Here is a 26,038-nt window from a genome sequence, read left to right on the forward strand (position 1 = left end):
ATCCCCAATCTGAATTTCCTAAGTAATAGAGTTGCCTCCACTTACTCCACAAGTCTTATGGATAACATGGCTTGGTCACAGTGGTTATGTCAGTTGCCTTTGGTGTCAGACTGCGTATGTTCCAATGCAACTTTTGACATGTATGGGCTGGGTGATGGTGCTGAGTCACTTTAATGCTCAATGCCTCAGTTTCTCCATCTGACAATAGGGAAAGCAGTAGTATGCCCATCCCTGCACAAGGAGAAGGACCAAAAAAATATAATAATGCATATAAAGTATGCAGAACTGGATTTCTCCTATAGGATCCATAAAATTGGTGAGCCCCTTTGCCATAAAATCTGAATTTGATCAAATGCATTTATGTGTTTTGAGCATTTGCTTTGTTCTGAGCATTGCACACATACTTTACTTATATCACTTTATTCCCAACAGCCCTTTAAGGGCAAATAATGTTGGCTCTATTTTTCTTTCCTTTTATTTTTCTTTTTTTTGAGATGGAGTTTTGCTCTTGTTGCCCAGGCTGGAGTGCAATGGTGCAATCTCGGCTCACTGCAACCTCTGCCTCCCAGGTTCAAGTTATTCTCCTGCCTCAGCCTCCTGAGTAGCTGGGATTACAGGCATGTGCCACCTCGCCCAACTATTTTTTTTTTTTTTTGTATTTTTAGTAAAGACGGGGTTTCTCCATGTTGGTCAGGCTGGTCTCAAACTCCTGACCTCAGGTGATCCACCCACCTCAGCCTCCCAAAGTGCTGGGACTACAGGTGTGAGCCACCATGCCCAGCAAGTTGGATCCATTTTTCATAGAGAAAACTGAGCCTCAGAAATACAGGTGCTTTGCCCAAAGTCCCTGATGACAAATCTCAGAGATTTAGGGGATATTTATTTCTAACAACGGGAACAATTATTTTTTCCGATAGAAAACAGATCAAAAGTAGACTTTTTGGGTCAGAGCAAGAAGGGAGACCCAGAGTCCTGCTCCCTAAGCCTCCCCCTTGCTTGCCACGGAACATGTAGGGCTGTGCCGTCCACTGCCAATAGTCCATAGGCACGTGGGATCCCCTATGTTAAAATCTAAATCAATGAAATTAAATGAAATCTACAACTCAGTTGCACTAACCATATTTCAAGTGCTCAACATTCATAGTAGACCGTGTCAAAGCATTTCCAGCATTGCAGAAAGTTCTATTGGACAGTGTTGTCCTAGAGGGTTTTATAATATAAAGTCTGGAAATATCACCATGGAGTCCCAGGCTGCCTTAGCCTCTCTGAAACTTTTCTGCTCATAGACAGAATAGGAAAATAATAACAACAATAATAATCATATCTTGCTACTGGATAGTTGTGAGGCCTCAGTGGGATGATGTCTGTAAAATGCTAAGTATTTTATAAAACACCTTGCAGACAATGCCCATCTCTTTTTTTCAAAGTGATTATTAGTGATTCCATTTGCTATTATTTTAATTCATAGTTTGTTCCTGCATCAGTTTGCTCAGGATAATGGTCTGCAGCTCCATTCATGTCTCTGCAAAGGACGTGATCTTGTTCTTTTTATGGCTGCATAGTATTCAATAGTGTGTATGTGCCACATTTTCTTTATCCAGTCTATCACTGGTGGGCATTTAGGTTGATGCTGTGTCTTTGCTATTGTGAATAGTGCTGCAGTGAACATATGTGTGCATGTGTCTTTATAATAGAATGATTTACATTCCTTCGGGTATATACCCAGTACAGGTCTTTGAGGAATCGCCACACTGCTTTCCACAATGGTTTCACTAATCTACACTCCCATCAACAGTGTATAATCATTTCTCTTTCTTCATAACCTTGCCAGCATCTGTTATTTTTTTGACTTTTTAATAATAGCCCATTCTGACTGGTGTGAGACGGTGTCTCAGACAATGACCATCTCCCTTAAAGGGGACTGTGTATGCCCCAGGATGTTTTTAAACATGCAGCTATCTGTAGCCATTGTGTGTAGGCCCCACCTTTCTAGAGTCTAGAAACCAGTTCATGTGGCCTTATGGTTTCCTTTCTGTGTTGTCATTACTTTGGTTCTGACATGGCCCTAAGATGACAGTCAGGCCATGGAGGGCTGGCCCATTTGTGCCCCTCCATGGCCAGACCCCTCTGAGAGCATGACCACCAGCCCACCCCAGTCATGCGAATGTGTAATTGCATTGGTCAGAGTCAACCGCATCTTTTGCAGCTGTCCTGCCTCTGACTTTTCAGCATTGTGCTTTTACAAACTCTGTTCCCAAAGAAAACTTTCTTTATTCCTTGTACTCATATGTCTGTTTGTTGCTCGGCTCAAAAAGACCTGTCATGAAATATGGTACTGATTGGCAGATGTCTATGCCTGTCCATAAAATACCAACTTAAACTGCTTCTGGACAACTCTCATGTGGTTGCTAGGTACACGGTTAGATTTCCAGCCCAGCAGCACCTCAGTACACAGTGGCTTAGCAGGATGGGAGAAGGTTTCACCCCATGAATTCCAACAGAGGGCCTTAATGTTTGAATGTGCCTGTGTGTACGTGTGTGTGTTTATGTTTATTTTTTGAGGAATGGAGAGATGAGTGTTGGGTGGGACTTAGAAAGTCTAAATAAAACCAAGGTTCTGTATCTCCATGGCAACTTGGATATGGGAAGTATTGACGTTGCAAGTATCTCAGCTTTTTCAAGAGACCAACACCTTCCATGGCCCTAAGTCCTCAGGATACATGTGTTATCCAGAGTTTCAATTTCCCTATGGATAGCCACAGAAGATGTCTATTGGCTCATAGAATCTTAGAATGCCACAGCTGAACAAGTGTCTCAGCAAGACCACAATGACCACCTCCTCTCACAGAGGAGAAACCAGAAATCCAAAAGGAGAAAGTGACTTTCCTTAAGTTGCACCATCATCCTAGCCTAGAGTAGAACTCAGGTCCCTTTTATGTACTACTCCAGTGTTCTTGTTACACACCTTACTCTCACGATACACAAATTACTTTTGTCCTTGTATAACTCTCCATCCCATATTTCTATAGGTCTCACTATTGCTGGCTGTTTCTCTTGACTTGCTGTCATCAAGCCAAGCTCTAGGTTGCTCTAGGTTACAAATGACAGTTCTAGGTTACCATCACTGTTGCCAATCAGTGCCCAGTTCTCTTCTGCTACTGCTTGATCTGATTCCCTTTAAATACTCTCAGAGCTTAATACCAAGTCTCTGATTCCCCCACCTTGAGATCAAAGCTTCAGAATGTTTCTATGGATGAGACAAGTCCTACAGTTTTGCGCCACCTCAAACCATTATAGAAACAAAAAAATTAAAATGAAGAACATGGCTGTAAACCTGCCAAATAGTTTTGTTCCCATAGGGAGTCCTTCGGCAGCTGTCTCTGAAAGGATGCAGTATTTCACATCCTCTCTTTGCCATTTTTATTTTTATTTTTTTGCTTCACTGTTTTATGTTTTCTTGTTAAAGAAAGAAAGGCAATAAGGTTGAGAAAGTGTCATGAAATTGACTCATCTCCAATTTAGTTTTCTTACTCATTTTAGAGTTGAGACGTTCATCCCTGCATTCCACAGTGATCATTTCAGCCTCGTTAAATAACTTTAACATTTGGAAACAATATCCAGGACCACTGATAGGGATCTAATCATAATTAGGGCCTGTAATCCCAGCACTTTGGGAAGACAAGGTGGGTGGATACTTGAGGCCAGGAGTTCGAGGCCAGGAGTTCAAGTCCAGCCTGACCAACATGGTGAAACCTGTCTCTACTAAAACTATAAAAATTAGCCGGGAGTGGTGGCAGGCACCTGTAATCCCAGTTATTTGGGAGGCTGAGGCATGAGAATCACTTGAATCCAGGAGGTGGAGGTGGCAGTGAGCTGAGATCGTACCATTGCACTCCAGCCTGGGCAACAGAGTGAGACTCCATCTGAATAATAATAATAATAATATTTAGGCATAATTGTGCCCTTGGAGAGATTACCTGATGCTTGTTTTCTGGGGCATGCATAGGATTTCTAAGGAAATGATAACATTCCACATTTTGAACCGCATGGTGATTTCAAGGATATATACGTATGTAAAAATTCATCAAGCATTTTACTGCACATACATTATACCTCAATAAAAATAAGTATATCAAAAAATTTAAAAGTGCTACGTTTATTGACGTGGAAATATATTCACTACGGAATGAGAGAAGAAAGCAATTTGTGAAATAGTTTGTGTGGCATAATCACATTTTCAGGATTAAAACAAGGGTTGGCAAACTACAGCCCATGGACCCATCTGTTTTCCTAAATAACATTTTATTGGAACAGAGCAAAGTTCGTTTATTTACACATTCTCTATGGCTGCTTTGGCGCTATGTCTTGGTTTCCAAGGGCAGCCATAACAAAGGAATGCAACCTGAGTGGCTTAAACAACAGAAACGACTGTCTCGCAGCTCTGGAGGCTAGATGTCCAAGATCAGGGCATGTGCAGGACCACGCTTCCACCGAAGGCTCCAAGGAGGGATCTATCTGTTCCAGGCCTCTCTCCTGGCTTCTGGTAGCTCTTGGCTTGCAGCAGCATAACTCCAGGCTTCATATGGTATTCTCCCTGTATGCATGTCCGTGTTCAGATTTCTCCTTTTTATAAGGATGCCAGCCACAGTGGATTAGGGGTTCATCCTACTTCTGTATGAATGTTAGGGGTGGACACAGTGCAGCCCGTAACACCCTAGAACAGCAGAGTTTAATAGCTGCAACAGAGACTGTATGGCTCACAAAGCCTCAACTATTTATTATCTTGTGTTTACAGAAAAAAGTTTGCCAGTCTCTGTGTATGCGTGTTTGTGCATACTCATTAAAAAGTTTGGAAGGCTGTTCACTAACAACAAAGGTTGCATCTGAGTTATAGAATTATAGGTAGTTTTAATTTTAATGATTTTTAATACTTTTCTATATTATTTGGATTTTTAAACATTCTGCAATAATTTCTGTATGATAAATAAGCAGCACACATATTTCTCTTGGGAGGAAAAAATACCATTCCTATTTAGTTCCTTTCTCCTTCACATATACTACCACCAAATTCTTCTGCCCCTTAGTGGTTTATTTTTTTCTGACACAAACCTTTCTAAATAGGCCAGTGTTCTCTACTGTTGGGAGTGTTAAGGACAAACACTTAGCAAACCAGCAAACTCGACTATTTACTCACTTGGGTATATGGATCCTTCATGTCTTTATTTAGCTGCCTCTTGTAAGTTGGAGAGAAAAGGTTCTGGCTTTTATCTCCTCATTAAAAATAGATCCTTTTATGACGAGGGGATAGAGAGGCCATGAGTCATCATCACCAGCATGAAAGAAAGTGTGTGATGCTTTCAGGATCAGGCCTCAGGAGCCAGACCCCGAGGTGGTACCTGGCCATCCCTCTGACCCCCTGGTTTCTTGTCATTTCAGGAAGCTGGATGCTTTCATCTATGATGCCGCGGTCTTGAATTACAAGGCCGGGAGGGATGAAGGCTGCAAGCTGGTGACCATCGGGAGTGGGTACATCTTTGCCACCACCGGTTATGGAATTGCCCTTCAGAAAGGCTCTCCTTGGAAGAGGCAGATCGACCTGGCCTTGCTTCAGTTTGTGGGTGATGGTAAGACCCCAGGTGACCCCTTTCTTTAGGGGGACTTGAGACCCTCGCACTCGCTCTGTTTGTTCCTGGGCTTCCCAGTAGATCTTTGCATGATGAGTTTGCTCCCTAAAAATATTTACTGAGTTCCTGTCACATGAAACCATGGTTCTTTAGATTGCTTATAATGGAAAGCAATTCTAGATAACTAAATTTAACAAACAAAAGTATTCTAAGGATACAGTCTCTCTCGGGGGATTTAGGAAAGAGTTAAATAGGTTTAGAAAAAGACAGGAGACAGGGCAGTCCTGGTGCCTTAAGTGGGAATTCATAGGCCTTATCTCTAGGGCCGTGGTTCTCAGAGGGTAAAGGGCAATTTTGTCCCCCAGGTGACATTTGGCAGTGCCTGGAGACACATTCAGTGATCACGGCTGGGAATCTGCTTGCTGATCTCATGGGTAGAGGCCAGGGCTAGAAGATGCAGGGAAACACCTTACAGGGTTCAGGACAGCCCCCTACATCACAAAACACAGAATTATCCAACTGCACATGTTGGTAGGCTGTGGTTGAGAGACCCTGCTGTACAAAATTATATAACTAGGCTGTAATCAGTCCCAATTTCATTCCAGAGAAAGGATTCCTGATGCATTTTGAGGTCAAAGACTCTTTCCTAGACTCACCAGGCATGACTCAGGGTGGGGTCAGGTTGTACCAACTTGGTAACTCATGTTCTTCTCCCATGGAGGAATGAAGGAAATTCAATCTCTGTTACAGCCTAATGAGACTGTGGCATTTATAGAACTAAACAGCCACTTGGGCCAGCTGTGTCACCAGAAGCATTTCCTCCTGTCTGCCCTTTCTACTTCATAGCTGGTAATCTCACTGTAGCCCAGAGTTTCCTGGCATGGCCTCTAGAGACTGGCCATGGCTTGGAATGGCAGGTTGGTTTCCTTTTCATTAATAACACTGAGGACATGGAAAAAGCAAAGTCAGCTCAGATAGCAGGTTAACACCAAAAATGAGCTCAGTATGAGGGGGATAGAAAGGCTCAGGCCAGAGGGCAGAAGCACCATTCTAATAGGTGGAGGCTATATTCAGAGATGGTTACTGAATGTGCTATGCTGGGCTAGAGGTGGGAGAGAAAAATCTAGTTACCACTACGGTGAAATGCAATATCAAAATAGGCAGAGGTTAGCTAGTGCGTAGGGTTGGTGTGAATTTGAATGAAGTGCACAATTACTTCTGGCTTCTTATCTGCTTTCTATTCACAGAATTAAATCCTAGATTCTCACAGTGCCATCAAGCATGCGAAAGGTGTTTTATATTTAACTCCCAAATAAGAACATCTGAGTCTTTGAATTCCCCTTAGGGCATTCGTACCTTCCTCAGATCACTGGCCATGTTCTCTGTTGTGTAATAATGATTTGTGGCTGTGTTGGTCAGCTTTTTGCTGTGAGATCTTAGAGGCGAACAACAATAAGCATTTCTTTTCCTCATGGTAGCGCAGGTTGAGTGGAAAAGCTCTGCCTGGGCTGGGGATAGTGCCTCTGCTTCCTGCCACAAGCCCATGATTCAACAGTGTGGTCTCTGCTCCACACGTGTTTATGCTGTGTCTCAGGCTGAAAGGGTAGCAGCTACCTGGGGAAACTCTTTTCCTGGCTATGGCAGAAGCACAGAAAGGAATGCCTAGCTGCACAGGCACATTTCAAGCCGCTGCTTGGTCATGTTCATGTCTGCTAATATCCTTCTGTCCAAAGCAAGTCAGGTGTCCAAGTTCATGGTCAAGGGATTGCGGGTATACTCTACCTTTCATATGACAGATTTTGAAGTTTTATGGCAAAAGTGTGGACACAGAGAGTACACTGAAGAATTGGGGCCAAATGTTTTGCCTGTCACGGGGGTGGATAAACACCCTTACAGGGGGTGAACTACTCAGCAAACAGGAGTCTTATTTCCAGCATTAAAACAAAACACTGAACATCACAGGTAATTGGTCAATAAAGGGTTGAATGAATAAATACGTGTGTAGATGAATGGTTGATATTAAGATGTATTTCATTTGGCAGGAAACTTTTAAATGTGATAGGTATCTGTCAAATAAGTGAGTTCTAACTCTAGCCCCACCCACCATTGGTGTCACTCTCGAACCATCTATTATAAAACAGCTAACATATTTAGGGACTTGGATATGTCAATCATCATACTGGATGCATTACATATGTTCCTCAGTGTAATCTTCGTAACCTTATGAGGTTAAATGTTGCTTATTCCCACTTTACAGAGGAGGAAATTCAATCTCAGAGGGCAAATCCCCTAGCTAGTAAGGGGCAAAGCTTCTACTTCAGGGACCTTCCTCTGGAAGGGGACCAATTAGGGAAGACTGTTGTTACATTTAATTCTCTAAGATATCTATCAAAGATGACTAATTCAACTCTTAAGAGTGTAAATCCTTTAGGAAGGAGTAATTTAGTGCACATCTGAACTAAATCTGTTGCATTTACAAATACTTCTGTGAAAGAAGTGATCTTTTTTAGCCTCAGTTTATTCATCTGTGAAAGGATACAGAAATATTTACCAATAAGGTTGGTGTGAAGATGAAATGGGAGAATACATGTCAAGTGCATAGCTTAGCATAGACCCTGTAACATAGAAGTGGTTCAATAAATGTTAGCCATCACCATCGTTGTTACAGAAAAGGGGTGCTGATGTAGATCTCAAGAGAGGGTTCTTGGATCTCATGCAAGAAAGAATTCAGGGCGAGTCCATGGAGTAAAGTCAAAGCAAGTTTATTAAGAAAATGAAGGAATAAAAGAATGGCTACTCCATAGACAGAGCAGACCCAAGGGCTGCTGGTTGCCCATTTTTATGGTTATTTCTTGATGACATGCTAAACAAGGGGTGGATTATTCATGCATCCCTTTTTTAGACCATGTAGGGTAACTTCCTGACGTTGCCATGGCATTTGTAAACTGTCATGGCGCTGGTGGGAGTGTAGCAGTGGGGATGACCAGAGGTCACTCTCTTTGCCATCCTGGTTTTGGTGGGTTTTGGCCGGCTTCTTTACTGCAACCTGTTTTATTGGCAAGGTCTTTATGATCTATATCTTGTGCCCACCTTCTATCTCATCTTGTGACTTAGAATGCCTTAAGCCATTTGGAAATGCAGCCTAGTAGGGCTCAGCCTCATTTTACCCGGCTCCTATTTAAGATAAAGAGTTGTTTGGTTCACACACCTCTGATATCATTATCATCATTATCATCATCATCACCATCACCATCATCATCACCATCAGTCATTATCATCATCATCATCATGACCAATGCCATCATCCTCATTACCACCATCATCACCACCATCATCATGGCTGCCACCACCACCCTCCTCCTCCTCTTCATCCTTCTCCTTCTCATCATCACCATAGTTGCCTGTGCACTACTCTAGTATCAAACAACTTCTTTGGTGTTGCACTGGCAATAATATAGTCAAGTTAGTAACATAGAAACGACGTTTGTGGTGCTGAACAGAAAAGGTCTTCTTTGCATCAAATAAAAAATAAACAGTAAAAGCATCCAGATGGGCCAGGGGTTTGTTGATATACTTACAGAACATCTAGGTTCTCATAGATATTTTCTGTTCTGGCTCATTGCCTTCCTGGTCAGACTGTTGGGTTTGGGAAGTGTGTCTTTTCAGCTTCATCTCTTGAGGCCATCTGGAGGCAAAGAGTTGGGAGAGAAAATGCCATTGCTCCAGGGGGTGTCTCCAGATGATCTTCCCGGAAAGCCATGACCAATTCTGAATGTCTCTCTAGGAGTAAATACATGAATTAACACAGCTGCATAAATATTTCACTTATCGTATGCAGCTTCAGCAGGATTAATTATGCTCTAAAATTAGATGTGTAAAGAGCACAGTGCTGAGCAGTACCTAATTATTCGTCTAGAATGGAGTGTTTATCTCTTGTTATACAGTAGCTTCAGTGGACGATTATGAGTCTAATGAGTGTAAAAAGTATAAAAAATTTTCCTAATGAGCTGTGTAAATATAACCTTTGAATGGAGTGTTTGGTTATTGAGGGAACCTCTTACGTGAAGCCTGCCACGCATTTCCCTAGGAAAAAGACTGCTCATCTGCCTGGAAGCATACACAAGATCCTAGCAAGATGTGGCCTTCCTTTTCCCATCTAATTGTCTGTGGTCTTTCTAAAATGATAGAGTGCACCATGGCATCTTTGACTCTCAGTCCTGGAGTAGCAGTGCTCATTGGCACTTTCCGGCATTGATCAGCATCGATACCCAACATTTACTGAGAAACAGATGCCTTCGTAGGCACTGATGTTCCAAGAAGGAGATGTCATGGTCTTTTTCTTCTTACCCTCAATGAACTTACAGTCCAGTAGGTTAACAGATGTATAAATGCAAAACATCTTATCCTAAAATTGAAACATGTCTAGTAGTTCACATATATAAATTTATATCATATATGTATATATACACATATGTAGACATAAATACATATATACATACATGTGTTATATATGTGGTATATATTCTTATGTATGTATATGTATATACATATATATTCTTCTTAGGTGTGTTGGGTAGATGATAGAGTGGTCAAGGAGAAATACGAGACATAACTAGTATCTTTAAATATAAGAATAAAGGACAGAATGATTCATAAAGAAAACAAGTGTGGCAAGATTTAGACAAAAAATAGAATGGGCCAGGGTTCATAGAAGCCTCTGCCATTTATTCATCCAGCACCCAGCAACTCTTTATTGAGTACCTCGATTCTGCTTGGTCCCTAAAAGGTGACACTTGAGTGAGAACCTGAAGACTGGGTAAGCCTTGCACTTAAAGAATGGCATTTCTGGCTTTGAAGTAAAGGTGAACAGAGGATCCCATAGGTCCCATCTATCTCATACATTTTGTGATTTTCAAAAAAATGATTCTGGGATTTGAAGAAGCGGAAGAAAGACCATAAAGGTCAAACCCTTCTGATATCTAGGGACCAGAAAACAAGATACCGAGAAGAACAAGAATGCCTAATTTTATTGTTCAGACACAAATGGTGCTGAGAAAAAGGAGGGAAAAAATTGTTTTGGGGCCTCTCATCTATGGTTCAGCATTATGCCAAGCACATCACATATAATATCCTAGTAAGCCTTTATATAACATTCTGAAGTAACTCTTAGTATCTCCATTCCACAAAGCAGGACAATGAGGCTCCAGTGGGTCAAGTGAACTGCAGCAGAGCTTCTTTAGCTTTACCATGAGCAAGAATCACCTGGGGATCTTCCTAAAACAAAGACTCTGTTTCAGTGGGTCTAGGGTGGAGCCTGAGACCCAGCATTTCTAACAAGCTCCCGGGTGATGCTGATGCTACCAGCCAATCGACAACACCCTGTTCAGACTTTTATAGAGGTAACAATTGGCTCTAGTTCATCTGAGTCCAATTCTGATCATTTTTCCACTAAACCAAGCTGCAAGGAGAAACCTGGGTTGCAGGCGGCCGGGTCAGCTTAGGTATAAGTAATACTTTTTAGCACTGAGAAGCATTTAATCTTCTTTGTATTTAGCTCAGTTTTAATGGTTGTGGATTTATTTTTAAACTCCAGTATACATTACTCGTCCCTGACATCTAGTCTGAGTTCATATAACACATAAAATTAGATGTATATATTATATATTTTAAAAATTATGTATATGGTATATTCAATTGCACCTATATAATATTTAGGTGTATATAATATATTATATATATATTATATATATAGTATATGTGAAATATTCGAAAGATATGGCACATATATCTCTCTCATTGATATTATATTAGGCTAGGTGCAGTGGCTCGTGCCTGTAATCTTAACTATTCAGGAGCGTGAGGTGGGAGGATTGCCTGAATCCAGGGGTTCAAGATCAGCCCAGGCAACATAGCAAAAACCCATCTCTACAAAAACAATTTTAAAAATTAGCTGAGCATGGTGGTACATGCTTGTAGGCCCACCTACTCAGGAGACTGAGGCAGGAGGATTACTTGAGCTCAGGAGTTTGAGGCTGCAGTAAGCCATGATCATGCCACTGCACTCCAGCCTGGGTGACAGAGTGAGACCTTGTCTCCAAAAATAATAACATGAATAGAGTGACCAATTCAACCAATTTTGCCCGGACTCTCCAAGTTTTAAAACTAGTAAGTGACCCTAGTTATATCATATTTGGACATATAATCATATGTTAAATATTTGAAAGATACAGATACACACACACACAATTTTAGTTCATCAGGTTCCCTCTGTTCCTTTTGTACTGCAACTTTTGCCAGCAATAAATTCAGATTGGAGAGGACCACAAACCCTGCTCTCATGTTAATAAGGAGCATTGCTGCAATGGACTCTAGAGCTTTAAAAGCACCGTTCAGCATAATGATGCTCACAGATCTTGGAGTCGGGGAGCCTTGGCAGGGAAGTCAAGGGAGAAGCTCACTTTCTCCCTCTGAGTGGGTCAGTGTTGGCATCCTGAGTCCTTTTTTTGTTGGTCGCTCTTCCACTGAAGCATACAAGATAGCTTTTGACAGCAGGGGACCCCATGCTGGCAGACAGAGTAGAGAGTGTTTGTGTGGTTACAGAAGTCCTTGTATCTAATTAGAATTCTCATAAATTGCTCTGGGCCACTGGATGGGTTGCTAATATCCTCAACACTGCCCTTGATCAGCTTCCCAGCTTAATATCTTTGGGCTGACATCCGAGTCTAGGGTAGAGCTGGACAGTCCCACAGCTCAGGCAGTGATGACCACACATGCGTCCATTCCGAGGATGGCATATGCCTGAGAGGCCTTCACAGCCAGTCTTCTGGGGCTGGTTTAGGAATGGTATGGCACTGTGGATTGGGGAAATCCTTGAATGCCCCTTACCCCTGAATATTTTTTCCATTCAACTTTGTACAGCATCCAAAATTTCACCATTTGAAATTTTTTTTTGGATAAGTGTGGATTGCTGCATGCAACACCCTATAAAAATGGAATTCCTCCTTCCTTCTTTTCCTAACCCCATTTCCTGATTTGACATCTCATCCATCCTTCCTTCAGCCTCTGTGCTCCTCTGTTAAGACTCCCATAAAGACCTCTAAGCTGGATACCCTGCCTGTGAACTCCGTTATCTCCATGTTTGTGGCATTTAGCAAAGCAAGAGAGGTGAAATAAGTAAGATGAAGGTTCTACAGTTTCCTAGTGGTGTGACCTGGGGCAAATTAATTTCTTAGAGTCTCAGTTTTCTCATTTTAAAATCAGAATTCTTTAAGAATTAAGTATGAAAATAAACATAAAGAAGCTAGCCCTGTGCCTGGCACACATTAGATGCCATTGTTGACCTCTCCATGTCCGCTGGCCACTTGAGTGCACTACATTATAGGTTCTTTGAGGGCATACACTATCCGTGTCCATCCTTGTTGCTATTCCCTTACTGCAGGACTCAGTGGAGCTTGGCATACAGCGGGTACATAAACAAAACTTGTTTAATGAATGAAAAAAATGAATGAATGAAGTAGAAAATACTGCAGATATACTTTTGCAAGACTTATGTCATCGATTTAATATCTTCTCTAATGAAAGGGACCATATTTTCTTTAGAAAGGACACTAGATACCTCTAGAGAGATGCAAGGAGGTAATCACTGAATTACTGCCAAACTTTTGACAGTCTTTCCAAGCATCTTACCACTGTATTAACTACAAGATAGAGGCAAATTCCTCCATTGTCTTACTTGTATATTATAATAGTCAAATATCCCTATATTAAGCTCTTTAATGCAATATATGCAATATGCGTATCAGGCATATCTATGCATATATGTAATATATGAAATATGATGTATATAACCAACAGAATTATATATTCCCTGGCTTTTACAACTGTATTGGATCATAAATTGCTACTTAGTCCAGTAATAGGGAAACCCGAAGCCAGAGAGGGGATACGACCTCACCTAAGGATGCAGTGAAGCAGTGCAGAGTTGAGGCTCAAACCCAGGTTCTCTGCCCCCTAGACAAATTATATATTAGAAACAAAATAAAGGGAACACAAAACCAGTGATGATCCTTTGTTCTGTTTCTTTGGGAAAGACTTGACCTCTGCAGTAGGAGTAAGGGTCATAGAGGACAGTTGGGGTATCTCCAGGCATATTGGTCAGCAGCCCTATCCAAATCATAAAGCTTCCAGTAGAATGAGCCTTGCTGTCTCCCAGGACCCCCTCCTTCCCTGCAGCACAGTAGAGGCAAGAGATAGGAGAAACAGTGTGGACTCCAAAGCACATGCGTTGTTTATTTCAGGCAAGACTGCATACTTATGCGGGGGACAGTAGGCAAGTTTCATGTCCATAATGTTCCCGGGCACACACCCTTGGTTTATGTCTTTCTTTGACAAACCAGCCCTGTTCACAGCTTCTCCCTTTCTTCCATGCAAACCTCTTCCAAACTCTAGCTCTAATCCCTTCCCTAAGGAGGAGCTTGTGAAATAAAACTGTGTTGCTCTACCCTTGATTTTTGCCGTACTTCACTGATGTGGTTTTGTTCATTGCAATGTCATTATGTCACTAGCATGAATAGAGAATTCTAAAACCCCAACAACCAGGAGTGATAATTGCACAGTTGTCTTAGCCAGACCCTTTGCCAAACTGGATCGAGCTCCTACTGTGTCCTTTGCTAAACTTGCTACTGCAGTCCTAAGAATTTAAACACTCAAAAGCGTCCTCCTTAATTTATTTGTGTGTGTGTGTGTGTGTGTGTGTGTGTGTTTCATATATCTTATCAACCAAGGTTTGTTTTCCAAATTCTCTAATCTTAGACAGGAATTCACGTGTTCCCACATAGTAGTCAGCAACGTAAGTCAGAACTCATGATTCTTCCATGTCCACCAGATCTAGGGAGGGTTCTGGAATATGGGATTCAGTCTCTTTAATCAAGAACCTGGGAGAGAGTGGCCAGGAACTTCAGAGGCCCAGAAATCAGGACCATGAGGCTGAAATCTGTGCTTTATTCTGCTGGTTTATGATGAAGAGGGTGACCAAGAGAAAATATATTTCCTTTAGCATTTATCAAAACCCATGACCCAAATCCCACTTACTGCCTGGTTTTGAAAATAAAGTTTTATTGAAACCCAATCGCATGTAAAGCCCAGTCATTGCAATAGAAACTGTAAGGCCTGCAAAGGCCAAAATGGTTATTATCTGGCCCTTTACAGAACAAGTTTGATGGCACCTAGTCTAGACTGTCTGGAGAGAGATAAGAAGGGCAGAGAAGGCCGGGCGCAGTGGCTCACGCCTGTAATCCCAGCACTTTGGGAAGCTGAGGCAGGTGAATCAGGAGTTCAAGACCAGCCTTTTCAATACAGTGAAACCCTGTCTCTACTAAAAAATACAAAAATTAGCCGGATGTGGTGGCGGGTGCCTGTAGTCCCAGCTACTCAGGAGGCTGAGGCAGGAGAATCACTTGAACCCAGGAGGCGGAGGTTGCAGTGAGCCGAGATGGTGCCACTGCACTCCAGCCTGGGCAACAGAATGAGACTCTGTCTCAGAAGAAAAGAAAAGAAAAAAAGAAAATAACAGAGTCAAAAAGTAAGGAAAGAGGGGAGAAAGGAAGAGATAGCAAAAAAAAAAAAAAAAAAAAAAAAAAAAAGGAGTAAAGGGAGAGAGAGGCAAAGAAAGAAGGAGTGGGAGAGGTAAGAGACGTTTGCTAAATGGTAGTTTAGGCAGTGTTTAGCCTGTGACTCCACAGAGCAAGCTGGTTTCATTAGATTGAGAATTAGCCATGTTGCAGATGAAACTGAAGATGTCTCAGAGCCGTCCCTGCTTCTCCTCGGCTCCAATGTGTTAGTACAAAGCACAGACCACCGGGTGACTCACTCCTGCCTCAGAGATGTCTAATCTGTCTTTTGATGGCTTCCCTGCCAGCAATTCTTCCTGACATAGGTCCCTGTGTCCTCAGATGACTCAGCAACACCCATTACAACCAGCAGCCTCAGCCCAATTAAAGAGATAAATGCAAAATAAAAATGGACAGGAGAGGAATTGCAGAGCATCTGAAAACCTCGTTTAAGAGGATGGGACAGTTTTCCATTTCTCCACATGGAAGTAGTTCAACAGCTACCATGATTGTTATAGATATTTATCATAATAAGTAACACTTATGAGAAGGATAACTACATGTCACAAAAATCATCTCATTCCTTTATGTATTTATCCACAAAAAGAGTCAAACTGTGTAAAATATTCGAAGAGATCTATTCTGAGCCAACTGTGAGGGCAATGACCCATGACACAGCCCCCCAGGAGGTCCTGAGAACAAGAACATGTGCCCAAGGTGGTCGGGCTACAGCCTGGTTTTACACGTTTTAGGGAGACAAAAGACATCAATCAATACATGTGAGGTGTGCATTGGTGCAGTCTGATAGGGCAGGATAACATGGTGTGGGGTGGGGGAGTGGGGCACAAGTGAAAGGTAGAGTCAAAGTCCAAAGATTTTCTGATTTGCAATTGGTTGAAAGAGTTAAATTATTATAGAAAGGCCTGGAATCAAGAGAAAGGAGTTTCTGGGTTAAGAGAAGGGGTTGTGGAGACTACGGTTCTCAGGTGCGTGAAGCCTCAGTGTTTTCTGTTCAGACCTCTAAAAGACCCTGGCCTCTCAGTCTCTTTAAGATCGGGAGGGCCTGGAATGGGGAAAGATCTTGTTATGTTAATAGAGAATATATATAGATGCAATTTTCCACAACAAGGATGGCTTTGCAGGCCATTAAAAAATATGGCAAAGAAACATATTTGGGGGTAAAATGTTTTGACTTCCTTCTTTATCTGTCATGTGATGTTCTGCCAGAGTCAAGTTGCAAACTAAGCCATGTTACATAGCATGGAATAAAACCCCTCTGATGAGACTTTATGGTTTGGAGGGTGTGACTCTTGAGGCCCCTTAGATAGGACTTTGGGCAAGAGAAGAAAATGGTCAGAGTTTAGTCCTTATATTAATTTCATTTGCTCCTCACAATGACTAAATGGCATGGAGTTATGATTATTCATTCCTATTTACATATGAGGAAACTGAGTCACAGGTCAGTTAAGTAAGGTGTCCAGGATTATCCAGCTAAGTGGGAGACCTGAGATTGGTACAATTGGTACCTACGCAGGAGGGCGCCAGGATCTTTGCTTTAACCTTTATGTGATATTACTTCTTTAGCTCCTATAAACCCTCATAGACATCTTGGAAGACAGGTTTTCTCATCTGGAAAGGGGCAAGGCTGTGATTTAAACACAGGTAGGTCACACCCCAGAGTCAGTGCTCCTTCCTCTTTTACTAATGAGACAGCATCATTCCCCCGCAGATGGTACTGGGCAAAATCGCTTAGCAACAGAAGTTTAGGGTGGGAGAGAAAGTGACCTACACTTTTTTTCCATTGTTCCATGGTGAAGGAGACTCGTCCATGCCTCAGGCCCCAGCACCATGGGAGCAGGCCCAGCCTAATTTTTGAGATCATTCAACCCTGCCAGTTTGGGGAAAACTAAGGACCCAGAAGCAAGAGATGAGAAGGAATGAAACAAGGACAGAATGTAATTAAGAGAAGTCAGATGTTTGGCCTCGATACAGGCTTGCAAAGCAGCCTCTCCAGGTTCACAAAGACCTGTCTTGGTTGCTGGAATTGCTTGTTCCCCACAGAGCTTCTTGGAGCTGCATAATCTCCAGAATTTCGGAAAGTTATTGTTCCTTGCTAAACGTGTTTTAATCAAATTGAGACTTCAAAGGCAGAAATCACAGTTGGGCATGAGCTGGGCTAGTCTGTAAATTACTAACTTTCTAATCAAGTTAGGGAGAACTGGGTGCCATTGACAACCCCTTTCCCATTTATTCACCCATTTGTTCATTCATTCATTCTCCCCTCTAGTCGTTGATTCAACAAAGAACAACTGAGCAGATTTTAAACTCCAGGTGGTGGGATATAAAAATGATTAAACACTCCTGCTCTATTGCCCTTGCATGTGGAGATGCTTTTGACATTTTTGCATCCAATAGAATCACTTGGTAAGCCAAATGAAAATACAGACACCTAACTTTCACCGCCTGTGGGGTATTTCTACATCCTTTCTGGATGATTCTAATGCACATTAAGGTTTTTTTTTTTTTTTAATTGAAACTTATACTTTTTATCTACTGTTCTAAATTGAATCTCCATGTACATAATTTTATAATATTTTGTAACTTTTAAGTGAAAATTCTTAAAGCAGGCATTTGCTCCCTTTGCACACACATACACACACACACACACATATATATATATATTTTTATTTTTTTGAGATAGAGTTTTGCTCTTGTTGCCCAGGCTGGAATGCAGTGGTGTGATCTCAGTTTACTGCAACCTCCGCTTCCTGGGTTCAAGCGATTCTCCTGCCTCAGCCGCCTGAGTAGCTGGAATTACAGGCACCCACCACCACGCCCAGCTAATTTTTGTATTTTTAGTAGAGAAAGGGTTTTGCCATGTTGGCCAGGCTGGTCTTGAACTCCTGACCGCAGGTGATCTGTCTGCCTCGGCTTCCCAAAGTGCTGGGATTACAGGTGTGAGCCACCGTGCCCAGCCATATAATCCTTTTTAAAAAACTGGAAGTTCGTGGGTACACGTGCAGGTTTGCTACACAGGTAAACTTGTGTCATGGGGGTTTGTTGTGCAGATGATTTCACCACCCAGGTATTAAGCCTAGTGCCCATTATTTGTTTTTCCTGATCCTCTCCCTCCTCCTATCCTCCCACCTCCATTAGGCCCCAGTGTGTGTTGCTCCCTTCTATATATCCATGTGTTCTCATCCTTTAGTTTCCACTTGAAAGTGGGAACATGGGGCATTTGGTTTTCTGTTCCTTTGTTAGTTTACTAAGAATAATAGTCTTCAGCTCCATCCATAAGGTTTAAGAATCACTCTTTAACAATATTTACCATTTAGAAACATTTTATCCTCTGATTGACAGATGCTGAGTACAAATATCAGTGGCCATCCAATCACTCAGTTGGGGTCCGTGATATTGAATCTTTGCCCTGTGTTTTATTCATTCTTTTTCTCTCGGGGCTTCTAATTAGGTTTACACAGAGACCTTGGTGATTGTGAACACTAGAGGCATAAATGGTTTGGCACTTCTAAGCATCAGTCCACATGCCAACCACAATAAAGAACATAGGAGATATGAGGGTAGGCTATGAATGGAAGATGTAGTCAGATAAGCTTTGTTATCTGAATGTTAAGCTTCCTCATTCAGGAAGGATCGAAATAGACATGAAAGCCTTTATTGCTTCCAAAGATTTCATTTTCATTTATTGACTATAATAACAGTGTTAAAAATAAAGCAGGCAAAACTGAAAACCCCACATTTGGGCAAAGACTGAGCCAGCACTTCTATCAATTAAATCGGATCTGGAACTAGATTTGGACACAATGGCTCTCCTGATTCCTTATACATGTAGACGGGGTCTCATTTGAAACCATGGGGAAAGTGCGGCTAAAGACCATTGACTGAGTGTAATTTTTTATATGGATTTCATTATTGCTCCCATGTACATGGATGACTTTTGCATGCACGTAAACATCATGTATACACAAGGATAATATACTGATATAGATGGCAGAAGGGGGTGATCATTAATAACCATTTTGATGCCCCAACAACTAAGTCACTTTTACTCTCCTATGACCTAAAAACTGTCTAGGGCAAACAATTTATTCAGAAATGCAACGTTTTTAAAGAAGAAAAATGTTAGTTCTAAGCATACATTAGCAATAAAGGACCTAACTGCTTCTCCATTGGCCTGTGACCAGATGGTACCATAAAAATTAGACTTGTTTATTTCCCTCCTAATTTTAACTAGAGACATATTTGGAATAATAATGGAACAGTACTTACTTAAGAAACAGATAAAATCCATAAATATCCTGGAGAGCCATTGACTCTTCCTCAGTGTTAAAACTCCAGGGGATTTTATCTGTGTAAATTTGCAGTGATTTCCCTAAGAGGCCTGTTGAGATTCAGAATCTTAGTGTCTGTTATCAATCCAACACCAGGATTAGTACAAGGTCAGCATGCCAGGCCCGTGCCTGACAAGCAGTGAATTGCTCAAACCAGGGAAAGTCAAATGTCAAGAGAACCATCAAAGTGGAAATAAGACATAATGAATGGCTTGTTGGTAAGTCAAACATTGATGTCACATAGGCTCGTGCAAGATTTATGGGATGGATAAAGAGTGGCCCCAAATCCCTCTCAGTCTATATTTTTTAAACGCTTTCATTTGGAAAGGCAATGTATTATATATACAGTGGTCCCTCAGTATGGTGAAGGATTGGTTTGAGGACCTCCTACAGACACCAAAATCTGTGGATGCTCAAGTTCCTGATATAAAATGGTATAGCATTTGAATATAATCCATGCACATCTTTTCTTATACTTTAAATCATCTCTAGTTTACTTATAATACCTAATGCAATATAAATGCTATCTAAATAGTTGTTACACCATATGGTTTAGGAAACAATGACAAGAAAAAAAAGTCTGTATACATTTAGCGCAGACACCATTTTTTCCCCAAAATATTTTCAATCCATGATCATTTGAATTCACAAATACAGAAAGGGCTGACTGTACATATAATCACCCCGACCTGCAACTTTAACATAATTATTTTTAATTTAGATATTATCTCCTGATCCCTGTTGCTTGCAGACACATTTCTTTAAATAATTATAATTATTGGTTAGATACACTTTTATATTCCATGATTTTTCACTTATTATTACATTTTAAGCATTCTTATGTAACTACATTATCTGCTTTCAAAATTATTTTGATTTTTTGCATAAAGTATCATCTTTATTAAACCAGAAACCATTACATTATTTTCCAAATGCTACACATTTTGGTATTTTGCTAGTATAGATAATGATGGAAGAAATATCTTCATGCCTATTTCTTTTTTCTTTTTAACTATTTGCAACGAACCCTTAGATGTTGAATTTAAAGAGTTAATAGTTCTAAAGATCTCTGGGAGTCTTGATATATAGCGTCATATTGATGCCTAAAAGGTTTGTTTCCTCTGGATGCGGTGACTCATACCTGTAATCCCAGCACTTTAGGAGGCCAAGGTAGAGGGATTGCTTGAGCCCAGGAGTTCAAGATCAGCCTGGGCAACATGGTGAGACCCCATCTCTACAAAAAATAAAAACATTATCTAGGCATAGTGGCATGCACCTGTGGTCCCAGCTACTTTGGAGGCTGAGGTGGGAGGATCCCTTGAGCCTGGGAGGTTGAGGCTGCAGAGAGCATTGTTTCTTCCACTGCACTCTAGCATGGGTGACAGAACAAGACCCTGTCTCAAAGAAAAAAAAGTTTTGTTCCCATCTAAAGTACTAGTAATAGTGGATCAATATACCAATGTTACCACGATCTAGCAGCATTAGGCATTACAGTTCTTTTTGCTATTTTAGAAGGTACAACATGCTATCTCTTATATATAAATATAAAAAGTTATTTCAAGTTTCATGTTTTGATTGGTTAAATCAGAATTCTGCAAACTATGGCCCATTGTGTGTTTTTTATAAATAAAGTTTTATTGGAACACAACCACACTCATTCCTGTATTATGTATTGTCTATGGCTGTTTTTGTGCTACAAAGGCAGAGTTGAGTAGTTGTGATACAGACCGTATGGCCTGTAGTGCTGAAAATATTTACTAATTGGCCCTTTACATAAAAAAAAAAAAAAAATTACTGACCTCTGGCTTAAACAATAAAAGTGACATGTTCTTTTGAAACAATTCCAACAATTGGAAGAATTTAACTAAACATGACTCATATCCCCTTATCCTTAAAGAAATTTTCTCTTTTTGTAAAGAAGTTTCACACTTTAAAAAAAAGTTTTTATTTTTCTCTCTGGTTTAGAAAGTCTGTTTTCTTCAACTTTCCTTATTACCTCACTTAACCCCCAAATAAAAGAATACTTATACCTATACTATGCCACTCACTGTTTTTTTCTATTTGTTACCTTCTATAAACTATGACATACATTCATTATATTACACAAATCCCAATGTCCAGTTAATTTGTATACAGCTGTGCAACTGCCACCCAGATTGAGCTATAAAATGTGAGCAGTATCCTAGAAAGCTTCCTCGTGGCCCCTACCAGCCAGTACTCCCCCGACAAGTAATCAACATTCTGTCCTCCGTGACCATGGGGTGTTCTTTGCCTTCTTTTGACCCTCATATAAATGGTGGAATCATACAACATGTATTCATTGATGTCTTTTATGACATTAATATATATTACTACATGTAATCACAGCTCGTTATTTTTTTCATTGCTGGGTGGTATTTTATCGTACAAATTTATCTATTTTGCTGTTGATGGGCATTTATATCACTTTTAGTTTTTGTCTGCTTTAGACATTTTTATACCTTTTTTGTGCACAAAGGAACTTATTGGTTTGGAAATATACCTAGGAATGAAACTGAGGGTAATAGAGCGCGTCTACTCAGCTTTAGTAGATACTTTGAACCACTGTTCCGAAGATGTAAACCAATTTACATTCCCGCCAGCAGCGCATGTAACTTCTCCAATTTCCAAGTGCTCCTTTTCTACCTTCTGTGAGAGGTAAAGCTGGCTTATGCAACTGAACTCTAGGTGTCTTCATCAGTGGCTGTGTGGTTGGCTGTTGTTGTATGATCATAACCAATAATTCAGAGATCCAGATTCTTTCCCCAACATCCACATTGCCTTATTTTGTGACCTTGGTTCATGTAGCCTGACCTCCGATTTAGCATCAGTACAATGGGGACAGAGGACTGCGGAGTCTGCCCCACCTACTTTCCTGAGTTAGAATTGATACCTTGCTTTTCTCCCACCCCCATGTGCTCTTCCGCTCATCCTTGGCCACGATCTCACCCCATCTGGTGCCTTAGACTTGGGATAAGGGAGAGGAGGTGAGAGGAGCACCTCCATACCTGGGGAGGGGGAAGATGTCATCAAAGGGAGAGCTGAGAGCTCTCCTAAGTCATAACCCAGCCCTGCACACCACCCCTATTACCCTCTATGGAAAGAAAAACAGGGTCTTCCTTCTGCTTTAGTTACAGATGGTTCTGACAGCTGATATGGGGTCCTTTCTGTAATAAGTTTTATTTCTCACTTTCTGTCCTTCTCCATTCCCCTTCTTCTTTCTCCTCCTTCTCTTCCCTGTCTTCTTTTCTTTCCTTTCTACTCTCTCCTTCTCTTTTCATTCCACAACTAAGTTTCCGGTGCCCATTAAGCTCCTTGTGTATACTAAGCAATGGGGAATAGTGATCAAATGGAAGTGATCCATTTTGCTTCTGGATTTTACAGCTTCAGAGAACTTGTTGACAACACTTCAATAAAAAAGAACCTGAAAAGCAGTGAGATCATTTTACTTGCTGAAAGGAAGGAGCTATTTCTTGGCATGTAGAACTAAGCAACATAGCACAGGTTGCCTTGGCGTCACGAGTGAAGCATCACACCCAAATGGCTCAAGCCCCTGGCCAGAGATAAGAACTCAGAGGCATCTCCCCCAGCTGGGGGACCAAGCTCCATGCTTTCCCACTACTTCCTTTAAACGGATCATTCAGGCATTTGCCTGCAAACTTAAAGTGACCCGCACCCTATTTCCTTTCATGTACTACTCGTTGCCACATTCTCTCTTTCTCGGGTTGACTCTTCATTCTTGCCTTGTGTGACGCAGGAGCAGAAAACTGTCCTCTTGATTCATTGCACCTTCCCTGCCCAGGATGTGCAAGTAATACATATTTGAGCTTATTTTCTATATTGTGGTGTATTGAATTTGCATCTTTCATCTGAAGAACTAGGAACTGCTGCAGACTGGGTTTTCCCTTGGGGAGACTACAGGGTTGGGCTTCCAGTGCCAGAGTGATGATCAGGCAGACACAAACTGAACATAGGTCAGACAAGAGCTGCAAGGGCATCAGCAGTTATAAACAAGTTCCTCCTGGGAGAGATTCCCTGGTCATGGATAAGAAAACTAGGCATGAGACCGTCTACCAGGTAAAAGAAGCATCCTGTGAAAGGCACATGTAAACGCCCAGATTTACCTCCCCTCATTGACCATTAGGGCAGGGTTGTTAGCTGCTGTAGTACTGGAACCCCAGTTTAGCTAGGGGCTGTCAAAACAGCACGGGATCTGAAGTTATTGCTGTCTTTTTTTTTCTTAAATCTATAGATGTTTAAAACACAAGAACCCCTTTGTGATATTAAAAAGTCCTCATATCCTTCACGTAAGTCATCAGGTTTTGAGGACTCTTGATTGAGAAAATATGCAATGGCAAAAAGTCACTATGAATTCATTTGTGCTCACAAATGCATGTGCCTTTTAAGCCATGTCAGCTTCACCATCTTTATTTGTGTGAGGCAAATTGGTTAAGCAGATTCCAGAAGAACCTGGTATATAATAAGATTTCCTGGATTCCTACAAGGTTTCTGCCATCCTACTTCAAAGAATTATCTCTCTCCAACTTCATCCAGTAATGGAAAATTGTGACCATGCGTATTGTTTGATGTTCGATAGAGTTGTCCAGTCCTCTATTGTTCAATCCTCTTTTTAATTTTTCTTCTGAAAGAGACATTGGTTGGGAAGCTGCACAAGTTGTAGTTGGGTTTTTTGGTTTTGTTTTGTTTTGTTTTGTTTTTGTTTTTGTTTTTTTGAGACAGAGTTTCACTCTTATTGTCCAGGCTGGAGTGCAATGGCACAATCTCGGCTCACCACAACCTCCACCTCCCAGGTTCAAGCAATTCTCCTGCCTCAGCCTCCTGAGTAGCTGGAATTACAGGCACCCACCACCACACTCAGCTAATTTTTTGTATTTTTAGTAAAGGCAGGGTTTCACCATGTTGGCCAGGCTGGTCTTGAACTCCTGACCTCAGGTGATCCGCCTGCCTCCGCCTCCCAAAGTGCTGGGATTACAGGCATGAGCCATTGCACCCGGCCGGAGTTGGGGGATTTTATGGTTGGGAACCTGTGTGCATAAAATCCCCCAACTCCATCCAACTTGTGCAGCTAATCACGTGGCCTGTGAAATCCTGCAATGTGACAAGTAGCAATGAACTTGACAATACTCAAGTTTCATCCATGGAGCAGAAACCTCAGTTGGAAGGTGGCGGTGAAACATTTATGCCAAAGACAGCCTGTCCCTGCCTCTAACTGGATACATTTAAGCCTAGCCCTATTTTTATTTTGGTTTTGTGACTTCTCAGCATTATACAGAAATGGAATATTCTGACATTTAAATAAGGAATATTTATCTCCCAAATTCAATCTATTTGTGTCCAGAATCTTGTACTATTTCCTATCACCACCACCATCAAAAGTATTTTTTCTCTTCAGCAAAGAGTGACCCTCTGAGATCATGAGAACAGAGGTCATAGGCTCCAGAATATTATTTCTGAACCCAAGGTTACTTGGGTCTTATTTTTCTCTAGCTCATTTTTTTTGGTCTTGTTTGTCAGATTTATTGGGTCTTTGTTTTGTCCTTTTGAGAGTTTTTAAATTTGTCTTTAAAAAAACATGGGTGTTGGGTCACCACAGGGAAGAGAGAAAGGAATGAGTTGCTCATTGCTGCATCTGGGAGGGTGGACTTGCCTCACATGGCTTTGAGTCAAGACGGTGGAATTAATGAAGCTAGGCCCTCAAGGTCGAAGCTCAGATGGTCTAACTGATCTTACTCGGCTCCAAGACCACAGACCAGATCCCCAAATCTGATATGCAACTTCCTTTCATCTACAGGACAACTGGGTAAGGAGAGGATTTGGCCCTAATTCTGTATCTCCCCATGCCATCCCCAATTGCAGGACCACCGTTCAGAACTCACAATGACCGAGTCTGTTGCCATTGAGAACACGAGCCTGCCAATGAATCTGTGCCCTAGATTTCCCATAAAAAAGTTGTTCCTTTGCCATTTCCAATTCCAATCGGGCTTCTGAGAAGCCCAAAGTACCCAACCTCTGGGCAACACATGAAACAGGATGGAAATGGGGTCAGTTAGCCTCTCGGTGTTCACAGCAAACCCTAATGAGATCAGCAGCAACAACCTTCTGACGTCTTTCAGCTATAGATGGAAGTCTGTTCCCTGTGGGAAACCACCAGGCTCTATTGCTAGGATCTTTGATTGGAACATACTCGCCCAAGAGCCAGCCTTGATTTCTGGGTTTCAGAATCTATGCCTCACCCCTTTGCCTGGGGCTTCTCAAATTTCTTCCTTTCTTGGGCTCTGATTGATCCTCAGATCTGTGGATCACAAACTAATCAAGGAGGCAGGAGACTTGTATTATCCACAGTTGGTGCAATGTTATGAACCACATGTGCCAAGACCTGTGCCACAGACTGGGGGTACAAGGAGAATAAGACAAGATT

The 26,038-nt window shown here is 41.4% G+C and overlaps 1 protein-coding gene across 1 annotated transcript in view; it reads left to right on the forward strand.

The window, feature by feature from the left end:
* Nucleotides 1–26,038, forward strand: part of GRIN2A (glutamate receptor, ionotropic, N-methyl D-aspartate 2A) — a 438,973-nt gene that overhangs the window by 396,676 nt on the left and 16,259 nt on the right. Inside the window, exon 11 of the mRNA XM_011984220.1 lies at nt 5,437–5,624. Within this exon, the coding sequence (XP_011839610.1) occupies nt 5,437–5,624 (188 nt within the window). The remainder of the gene's footprint in view (nt 1–5,436; nt 5,625–26,038) is intronic.

The sequence above is a fragment of the Mandrillus leucophaeus genome, unplaced genomic scaffold (genome assembly GCF_000951045.1).
Source record: "Mandrillus leucophaeus isolate KB7577 unplaced genomic scaffold, Mleu.le_1.0 Scaffold263, whole genome shotgun sequence".
NCBI classification, from domain to species: domain Eukaryota; kingdom Metazoa; phylum Chordata; class Mammalia; order Primates; family Cercopithecidae; genus Mandrillus; species Mandrillus leucophaeus.